This window comes from Chlorocebus sabaeus, chromosome 4, assembly GCF_047675955.1.
Source record: "Chlorocebus sabaeus isolate Y175 chromosome 4, mChlSab1.0.hap1, whole genome shotgun sequence".
Classification (NCBI taxonomy): domain Eukaryota; kingdom Metazoa; phylum Chordata; class Mammalia; order Primates; family Cercopithecidae; genus Chlorocebus; species Chlorocebus sabaeus.
Window position 1 is genome coordinate 23,442,682 of NC_132907.1, and position 10,428 is coordinate 23,453,109.

Sequence of the window (10,428 nt, forward strand, 5' to 3'; positions counted from 1 at the left end):
TCGCCGCTGGGAAAGGTTTTGGTCCCTTGTATCAGCTTGGGGGCGGGGAGCCGGGGGAGAGTTACCAGCTGGGGCCGAATGCTGGGAGCGCTGTAGGGAGGGAGGCCCGGGGTGGGGGACGACGGGGGAGACAAGGGGGTCGCGCAAAACGTGAATCGCTTGGGTTTCCGCGCTCGGGGAATTTCGCGAACGCGGAACTAAAGGTTGCATACAAACATGGAGCTTAACTAAGCAAACAAAACAAGTGGTCACATCCAAATGTGGGGCTTCAGTAAAGCTCGCCTAAATCTTAGTGACACTTCTCCGTCTCTGCAGCGGTCCCTCTGGGCTGATCTTCCACTCTGACCTTCAGTAAGTCCTAACACTTTCCCCGGAGTGGCCAGGAGATAATTCGCCACATTTTGCAAACGTTTCCAGGGAAGAGCCTCTTAACCCTTTGGGGGAGGAACTTGCGGACAAAGTTACAAAGGAACGCAGTCTATCTCCCGCGCCAAGAGCGTAATGATGGCTGTAACCGGTCACCTAAAGTAATTAATGGTCCGCGAACAAATTCTTCCTCTCTGTTTCATCTTTGAATAACTTCGCCACACACTAACCCTCAGTGCTGCGAAAGTCATGGTGTTTATTTAGATATCGACTGAGTACTTATAAAACTTAAACTTTCCAATGTAAAAGTGAACTCCTTGGTAAGGACTCCTGGCTGCATCAACAAAGAAATGTGATGCCTGATTAATAGTGCTGATTAATGTTGGCTCAGGTTAATGCTCAGCTTATTACAGTAATTAAATGGTTCAGTCATATATCAAACGAGAGTCAATGAAAAACAATTTAGAACGTCGAGGCTTTCTCATACATTGTTCAAAGACCTATGATAGCCTTTATGGGTCATGTGTAAATGTAACTGGTGGTAGCAGTCCTCAGCAACAAAAACTCGATTTTAATAGAGGTCTTTAGATGGGGAAACAGTTTATTTTTGAGGCTCTGTGATTGATAGAGGTAGTAATGACACGTTTCAAAATGTGAAAAGTACTTGGTCGATAAAATGATATACACAAGGGCAGCTGATGGCTGTTAACTACAGAACGTCATTGAAGTTTGATTTAGTTCTTGTCAAGAGGTCATTTTAATCAGAAAGTTAAACTTTTGGGGCAAGCTCCCCTCTTTGAAATAGAAGCATTTTAGGAAATACACAAATAAGTGAATGTGAAGTCAACAAACTATTAGGATTTTCCCACTAGCCAAAATAGCTCGTTTGAGTTGGTGATAAAGATATATTTAAAAGAGCATATCTTAATTATTTCCACTATCTTGTCACCTGAAAATTGAATTGAGCGGAACTTGAATCTCATTAAAAAAATCTTCATTTCACCAGAAAGTATTAACAATATTTAAGGATTTTCCAAAAACACATTTTTTAAAGTTTATCTTAAAGTCATCATTATAGTTTCTATTTAAAAAGACTCAGTAGAAATATGTATATGTTACGTAATTTAAGTGTTTTGAGATTACTATGAAAAGTGCTGACTGGAATGTTCCTCCTACTGAGAACTACATAGCCCCATTATGAACGAACTTTTTTTCTTTTTCTTTTTTCGGCGGAGTTTCGATCTTGTTGCCCAGGCTGGAGTGCAGTGGCACGATTTCGGTTCAGTGCAACCTCCGCATCCCAGGTTCAAGCGATTCTTCAGCCTCGGCCTCCTGAGTAGCCGGGATTACAGGCGCCACCTACTAATTTTTTTTTGTATTTTTAGTAGAGACAGGGTTTCACCATGTTGGCCAGGTTGGTCGAACTTTTCAGTAGTTTCTAGGTGCAATTTTTATGCGTGTATTTGGGTTTTCACTAAAATTTTCTATTTCTTTTCCGAATTCAATTATTATGTTCTTCATTCCCATGACATTTGTCAGATCGTCTCATTAGAGTGGCTTAGTTTAACTGTCAAGTCTCTGGGGCATTCAATTGCAAAGAAGTGACTAAAACGCCCGTCTCAGAGCAATTTTATTAACAGATGGTGGAAAATAAACGTCTTTGGAGTAAAACCTAAGAGAATGGGCTAAGGAGTCAATAAACAATTATTATCGTGCTTAAATTGGGGGGCTTCTCATCAGATCCAATGGGGAGCCGCTCGCCCGATCTGGGGGAGTTGAACACCCCCAACAGACCCCCAGACCGTACCCCAGGGACCACGTCAGACAGTGGGGTGGTTATCCCCCAGCTGGACGGCTCCTACAGGCTGTCGAGGGGTCAAACCAGTGTCGCGGGTGGGCTGCTGAGGTTAGGGAGGAGGACTAATTGAGGAGGCTGGGAAGTCTAACTCGTGCAGCGGCCCTCGGTGCAGAACGCCAGGTAATTCGGGCATTAGGCCCTTTGGCAGGAAATAGTGAGGTCCCCTCTCCTCCCAACTCTTCTCAGCTGCTGCCTCCCTCCTACGGGTGAATTTTCTCTCCCGAACAGGGCTGATTTCCTAGGCGTTCTTCCCTCGGCAGCGCTCTGACGTGCACACCATGTGACAGGCCCCCTTCTGCTATAAGCCGAGGAAGGTCCGCCCTCTCCTGGACTCAGCCCTGGCTTCGCCGAGCTCTGTTCCTAGACTCTCACCCGTCCCGCACGTTCTTGGGCGCCTGGCATTCGGATTCGCCCGCCCGGGCCCCGCCACCCCCTCCTCAACCGACGAGGCAAAAGCTGCTCCGAGAGGAGAAGGTCAAGTGCTCCGCCCGGGAGGGACGCGAGCGGAGCCCAGTGAGCGCAGCATCCGCGCGGCTACCGCGGCGGCGCAGGAGTTACAAAGTCTGCGCGCGAGACTCCGCCGCCACCCAGCAGCCCCGGCGCAGCTCCGGCAGCCGCAGTCACAGTGCCCCCAGCGTGGCGCCCCCCGGCCGGGCCTGCCGCCCGGGACCAGGGCTGGGGCGCAGAGGGAACCCGGAGCCCGGCGCCCCCATGCGCCGCCCCGCCGCAGCCGCGCCACAGCTATGACCCTGAGCACTGAGATGTCCGATGCCTCCGGCCTCGCCGAGGAAACAGACATCGACGTGGTGGGGGAGGGCGAGGACGAAGACGACGAGGAAGAGGAGGACGACGACGAGGGCGGCGGTGGCGGGCCCCGGCTGGCTGTCCCCGCGCAGCGGCGGCGGCGGCGTTCCTACGCCGGGGAGGACGAGCTGGAGGATCTGGAGGAGGAGGACGACGACGATGACATCCTGCTGGCCCCGCCTGCTGGGGGCTCCCCGGCGCCCCCGGGCCCGGCCCCGGCGGCGGGGGCAGGAGCCAGTGGGGGCGGCGGCGGCGGCAGCGCGGGCGGCGGCGGCGGCGGCGGCGGCGGGAGCGCGGGTAGCGGCGCCAAGAACCCGCTGGTGAAGCCGCCCTACTCGTATATCGCGCTCATCACTATGGCCATCCTGCAGAGCCCCAAGAAGCGGCTGACGCTGAGCGAGATCTGCGAGTTCATCAGCGGCCGCTTCCCCTACTACCGGGAGAAGTTCCCCGCCTGGCAGAACAGCATCCGCCACAACCTCTCGCTCAACGACTGCTTCGTCAAGATCCCCCGCGAGCCCGGCAACCCAGGCAAGGGCAACTACTGGACGCTGGACCCGGAGTCCGCCGACATGTTCGACAACGGCAGCTTCCTGCGCCGGAGGAAGCGCTTCAAGCGGCAGCCGCTACTCCCACCCAACGCCGCGGCCGCCGAGTCGCTGCTGCTGCGCGGCGCGGGAGCCGCAGGGGGCGCGGGCGACCCGGCAGCCGCCGCCGCGCTCTTCCCGCCCGCGCCGCCGCCGCCCCCGCATGCTTACGGCTACGGCCCCTACGGCTGCGGCTACGGCCTGCAGCTGCCGCCTTACGCGCCGCCCTCGGCCCTCTTCGCTGCCGCCGCGGCCGCCGCAGCCGCAGCCGCTTTCCACCCGCACTCGCCCCCGCCGCCCCCGCCGCCGCATGCCGCGGCCGCCGAGCTGGCCCGGACCGCCTTCGGCTACCGGCCGCACCCGCTCCGCGCCGCCCTGCCCGGCCCCCTGCCGGCCTCCGCGGCCAAGGCGGGCGGCCCGGGCGCCTCAGCGCTGGCGCGCTCGCCCTTCTCCATCGAGAGCATCATCGGGGGCAGCTTGGGCCCGGCCGCCGCTGCCGCTGCCGCCGCGCAGGCCGCCACCGCGGCTCAGGCCTCGCCCTCGCCCTCGCCAGTGGCTGCTCCGCCCGCGCCCGGATCCAGCGGAGGAGGCTGCGCAGCGCAGGCGGCCGTGGGCCCGGCGGCCGCGCTCACCCGCTCCCTCGTGGCCGCCGCGGCCGCCGCCGCCTCCTCCGTCTCCTCGTCCGCCGCCCTGGGGACTCTGCACCAAGGGACTGCCCTGTCCAGTGTCGAGAACTTTACTGCTAGGATATCCAATTGTTAATAACGCTATGTTAGCGCGCTCGAGGAAGAAGGTAGGAATCCCGGCTCCTTTTCTCGTCTCAGTGGTTCGGTGTTTTGTTCGCTCCTCCTGGCGCGGCCCCTCTCGACCTCGCGCGCCTATTTTCGCCGCTGCGAATTCTCGGACGAAACTGTCAACAGCTCGGGCGCGCTTTTCGGCTCTGCGGGTCCCTCTATTTATGCAAAGCCGTCCTATGCTACAGCCCCCCCTCACCCCGACCTGGAGTGGGGAGGAAGAGGGTGCCGGGGAAGGGGGTCCGCCCTGTCCAGGCACTAGAGGCTCCCTTGACTTTTGGTAGATGAAAAACAACTAAGCCTTTTTGAGGTGTAGAGATTCTCAGGTCCAGGCGTTAAAAAATAATGTTCAAAAGAATAATACAAAAATAGTAAAGGTCTTGAAGAATGCCAACGAAGCAATTCTTTTTTGAGGACACTTGTCTGGTGTACTTTTTCATGAAAAGGAAAAAATGGTTAACATGTTTACACAAGAAAAAAAGTCAAAATTATCATTTCTTATTTCAACCTGTGTTTTGTATCATAGCAGACGTGCGGAATTTTTTTGTACTTACTGCGTATTCTTTACAAGGAGTATTGTAAATTTTACTGGCAATTATTATTGTACTATTCTAAATGTAAGATTTTTACACTTTTTCAGAAATAAAAATGCTTAATTTTCAAAGAAAATTCGCCAAAATAATTGGCTTCAGTTGTCCCCTTCTTAGTTTTTCTTTTCTACTTAAAAAAAGTTTCTATATGGGGTAAGTAGGAACTCGGTATAGAACAGACTTAAATATTTTCTGAGAGAATTTAACAACAGCATCATGCCGTGATTTTTCATTTGAACCTCCTAAGTGAAAACCGTGGTAGGAGATCAGAAATTACTTTTAAATGACTTCAAATAAAATAAGTTACTTTCGTGTACATTTTCAAATCTGATTCTATGCCATTTTAAAGCGCATTGAGGTATGTTAAAATTAAAACCACAGGTACCCAAAGATAATTTTATAGGAACTTTGCATTTCATTTTTGAGCTTCCTTATTTAATTTCTAGTCCGTTCACGACAATATTATATCTGCGGAAACTCTCAACATAATAGGTTGTAATGGAAGTGAAACAAGCAAAGAGACAGTCTAGTTTTAAAATTCTAATAGGAAAAATTAGTAGAGATGATCATCAGTTAAGGAGCTTTAAAGCCCTGAATAAGGACATATTTGCATATAAGAAATAAATTATATTTAAAAGTGCCAGTATTTACAGCTACTATGTTGCAGATGGAAGGAATGCGAGTAATTGTATAAAGAGGTTTTTCTCTTAAAAGGCCAATTTATTGAAATTCTGGCTTAAGTGAATAGGGTATTTAAGATAAACCTTCAACTTTGGGATGCTTTAAAGAATAAATGAAAATGTATCAGGTGTTCATTGAACTAATTATATTTATTGAATTTAGGTGATTTAGGTTTATCTTTTTCAGTTTTTAATGTCTTTTATTAACTATTACATGAAATTTCTAGTTCTTTGAAAAAAACGTGAGATACAAGTTTTGATTACTACAATGTTGTGTGCCCCAAAGAATACCTAGGTATATGTAACACATAATTTAAATGTCTAACATTAGTGTTTGCAGCGGAGATTAAATCTGTTTATTCAATTTCTTTAAAATGTTTGGACAGGTATATATATGAAGATTCGCAGATTTAACTTACCAAGTTAATGAAATCTATAGGGTCAATATTTTGCAATGATGCTCATTCATGACGCCCTGTCTCTTTTTAGGGAGAAAACGGACTCTCGCGGGCTCAAATGAAGTTCTCTCCCCCACCCCCGCCCCCAGTTAAATGTTTGAAGGAGGTTAAATTCTCTCACCCTCAAACTTATCCCTAAATCTATAGATACAAATTGAAATACTGTTAGACCAAAGTCTTATATACAAAAGTTACTTTTACTCTAGCCCAGTTAAGAGAGAGGAGTCACTGAATCCGAGAACGTCTGGACTCCACGCGCTGCCTCGGGTGGAGAGGCGTTGGCAGGCGGAATCCAAACGGCACAGACACTGCTGGCGCGCCTGGTAGCCTTCTGTAACGCACGCATCTGAAATTTAGATATGAAAATAGTTACGAAGAGAGACAGCCTAGAACAAAACCGTGTGTATTTTTGATTTTTGTGCGATGCGTGGATGTCCTGAAAGCAGGGAATCCTGGTTAATCTTGTCTCTCGTTCATATTCCCAAGTCTTCAAAAGTGCCAGAACGGGCCCCACCTCCAGGGGTGTCAGTGCATTTAAGAGAATGGCAAGAAGGCACAGGGCGATCCAGGCCTTGCTCCGGGTCCCGGGGTTGGGGTCCCGCTTCACACGCCCCCACCGGAGACCGCAAGCCTGTTTTTAAACAGGTGGAGAGCAGCGTGAGCTCAGAGCTAAAGGAACGTGCAAACCCAAGCCGCCTCGATTCAAAGTTTTGCGTCCTGCTGCTCAGCTCCCCACCCTCTGCGTTTGGGGTTCAGTTCTCGGCCTTGCAGACCCTGCGGGCCTGCTCCCAGGGGGATGAGACTGGGGGAAGCAGGGCCACCGGGCGGGTGAGGTAGGAGCCGCCAGAGGTGTGGGCCGCGGGGCAGGCGAGGGACGAGTGGGCCGTGGACCCGGGACCGGCGAGCCAGGAGCGCGGGGCGCGCCCCATCAGGCCGTGCAGGCGAGCAGGTGCTGGAACAAAGGCCGCGGGGCCGCCAGGCTACGGCGGCCTTTGATGGGCAAGGACCTCTCCTCCTGGAGCTCCTCATTCGCATGCAAATCCAGCGCTGGTCCCCTTTTCTTTGTAGGCAAACAGAAGGATGTTTGTGTGTTTGTAGGAACGAAGCCTGCTTGAACAAGCCTTCCTCAATAGGCTGGGTCTCGAAAAATAAACCAGTTGGACAAACATTGGCCACCAGCTCTCCTCCTCCCAACTACAAAGTGTGGATTTGCTACAACTCATTAACCCGACGCTTTTCTCCCCTTCTCCTTGTTTCTCTGCTCATCAAACGCCCCCGTAGAGCCTCGAGACAAATGACCGAAGCTCAGTCGGGAGGGAATTGCAGTTAATAGGGAGAGGGATATATTGGGGCTAATGGTTCAGGCAGCTCCCGGAGAAGGACCACACAAAAAGGAGCCTCTCCATTCAGGGCTCTGTTGTGCTGCGGAGATTTAATCTGCAGCTAGATTTAGCCAAATGTTATCTATTGCGGGGGTAATGAAGCCCTTATGGGTTGAATTGCTCCTTGTACCACACATGGTGTCATGACCTTAGATCGTTCCTTGGTTGATTTCTCTTTTCTCTATTGGGTAATTATTTTATTTCTTTAAAATAAGAAGCTAGTGCTTCTCCTCAACAACGTGTTTCCTGTCCATCCTATCTCATGCATTTATTTAAGGGCCACTTCCCTTCCCCTTAAGAAAAAAAGGAACTGGGGAGATGAAGGAAAAAAATTGTGAAGACACTTCTTATTTTTCACTCCCTGAAGCATCTGTATGTTTACACATCTCAACTTGTCTGGCCCCTACTTGGCAGCTCTTTCCTGGCCAAACTTTCTGTTGATGGAACTGGAATTCTGGATATATTTATTATCAAAATTCTTGCAGTGAAGGTAGTAAGCATTCATCTCAGGAAAAGGCTTTTCTGCCCTTCACAGTTTTTTCTTTTTTATAAACCTACCATTTCTTCCTGTAGCCTGTCCTCTGAGAGAGTTGGGGGAGGTGGTTATTCTGATGGAAGGTGATTATTTTGATGGAATACCAGCCTGTGTCATTTATTAAAGGCCGTCTGAGGCCAGTGGTTGAGGCTGTGCCTGTTGTGTTTTTCTCTCTCTAGCCCCAGTGACTCTGATTTCCTTGTTTGATCAAGGACCAAGCTTGGAGCAGCTAACGGTGTTATTACAACTGCTATTGATGGGTAGGGATCTGTTCTTACTACCCAAAGCCAGGAATCAAGGACTCTAGTTATAATTTTAAAATTCTCTGCTGGCTACACATTTTGCTCACACCTGTTTTTATTACTGACTGAGAAAAGACATTTTGGGGGCAATTTAAAGGTCATATCAGCATCAAACCCAATCCGAATCAGAAATCTGCCCAGGGACTGCCCTAGTGTCTCAGGGCTCTTCCAGGAGGGAAACTATGCATCTAATTGGAATTCCAGGGGTCTATCACCCCCTTAGAACTAAACCAGACGAGGACAGGCCTGGGGAGCAGAGGACAAGTGAAGTGGGCCCAGCATTGTCTGCATTCATTCTTGTTTCTGCCGGTTTCCTGGTGGTGCAGCTGGGTCACACATATACATACACAGGCATGCATGCTCATTGCCCATCAGCTGCCACTTGCCTCCTCTATGATTTTGTAATTAGACATATGCTTTTTGTTGGTAAATGTGTTTGATGTCATGGCCAGTGAAACATGGTGTGTTTATAGGGCAACGAATGTAAATGTGTAAATATGTTTAGTGTAAAATCTGGCCCTTCGACTTTAGCAATAAATACCCTGCCAGCTCGGATACAATTACATTTGACAGAAAGATGGAGAATCTGATCATGACCAGCTGCTCAGGGCTCTTTGGGGCTTATACTTTCCCAACTGAATTCACTTTTCAGATAATTTCTTTGCATGTCGCATCCCTCTAATCACATCTTTCCCTTGATGTGAACAGCTTAGGCTTCTTTCTTGTTAGTGTTGACCCCTCTGGCATGTAGGAAACTTCCTGGTTTGTTCCTCCAGCTTCTTTCCTCTAGGAAAATACTAGTCAGTAAGATGCAAAGCACACACAGAGAAAACAACTGATGATTCTCAAAGATCCCCTTTGATTCCGAAGCCTCCATATGGGGTGGCTAGGAGGAGAAACGAAGATAACAGTGATGAGCTTCTGATGACTTACATTTAGAGTTTTTCTTGTTGTTATTACCATGAGCTTACCACCTTGAAAGAACTATTTTGTGCTACTCTGACTTTTAAAAGTAGAAGTTTTAGGGAAGTGTATGTTTGGAAAAGTGCGCAAATCCTAACAACTTTTCGCAGTGGCCACATATGTATTACATAACTAGCATCAGAGCAAGAAGCAGATGTTATCAGTGTCCCAGAACCCCTTTTGTGTCTATTCAGTCAATATCATCAACACACACTGACTTTGTAAAAGGACACTCACTAATAATTCTCTCAACTGCACTGTGAAATAGTGAGGATAAGAATTATTATTGACCTCATTTTACAAATAAAGATATCAAGGCTCAAAAGAGATTAAATAACTTGCCCAAGGTCACAGCTACTGGGACTTCAGCATTTAAAACCCATCTTATTTTTGTTACATCACATTGCTACTTTGTTGCCATCATTGTGATTTATTAAATAACAACTGTGGTAGGGAAGTTGCCTTAGAGGTCACTGTATAGAAGAGTCATTTATTTCTTACACATTTTTTTTTTTTTTTTTTTTTTGGCATTGTTGCCACACCTTCCTCCCTACCAATTCCACCCAGGTCTTCTGAGAGATACTCTCACAACTCATTTTAGATTCATTTGGAATTGATAGCTAATTATTTTAAGAGGCATCAGCTTCCTCCACGTAGCTCTACACGATACACATGATACTTTCCTGGCATCCCTCACGCCCCCCATTTTTTGGCATCAACAGTATTCTTTAAAACATCACACACACATTCACATACACACGCGCACACACACACAGCTTATTTTGTACCATTTACCCGTTTCCTCAGCTGCTTTTGCTGGTTTTTAATGGTCAGGATCCTCTAGTTTAGAACTTTTTGCTAAACTGCTAAGCAGGTCTTACAACCAGCCTTAAGGATACATCCTCCCTGTGTGGAAAAGGTAGGAATACATAAGGAGTCAGATCAACTGGTTTAACACTTAATGAGAAAATGAAAGATTTTTCTGAGGATATGCCCCTTCTCCCAGCATACTCTTAAAGATATTTTGTTGTCTTTGAACAGCTGCATATGATGTGGCTTGGGCCCATCCTTTTCGCCCCTATACAATTAATCCACCTGCCTTGCCAGAG

At 48.7% G+C, this 10,428-nt stretch overlaps 1 protein-coding gene across 1 annotated transcript; it reads left to right on the forward strand.

Annotated features, from left to right (window-relative positions):
• Positions 1-2,546: 2,546 nt before the first annotated feature.
• On the forward strand, positions 2,547-5,639 carry FOXD1 (forkhead box D1). Its single transcript, XM_007975125.3, has one exon. The coding sequence runs from the start codon at positions 2,968-2,970 to the stop codon at positions 4,375-4,377; it is 1,410 nt and encodes a 469-aa protein (XP_007973316.1). The 5' UTR covers positions 2,547-2,967; the 3' UTR covers positions 4,378-5,639.
• The last annotated feature ends 4,789 nt before the right edge of the window (positions 5,640-10,428 follow it).

Coding starts and splice junctions, on each gene's coding strand:
- FOXD1 (XM_007975125.3), top strand. CDS start 2,968: ATGACCCTGAGCACTGAGATGTCCGATGCCTCCGGCCTCGCCGAGGAA.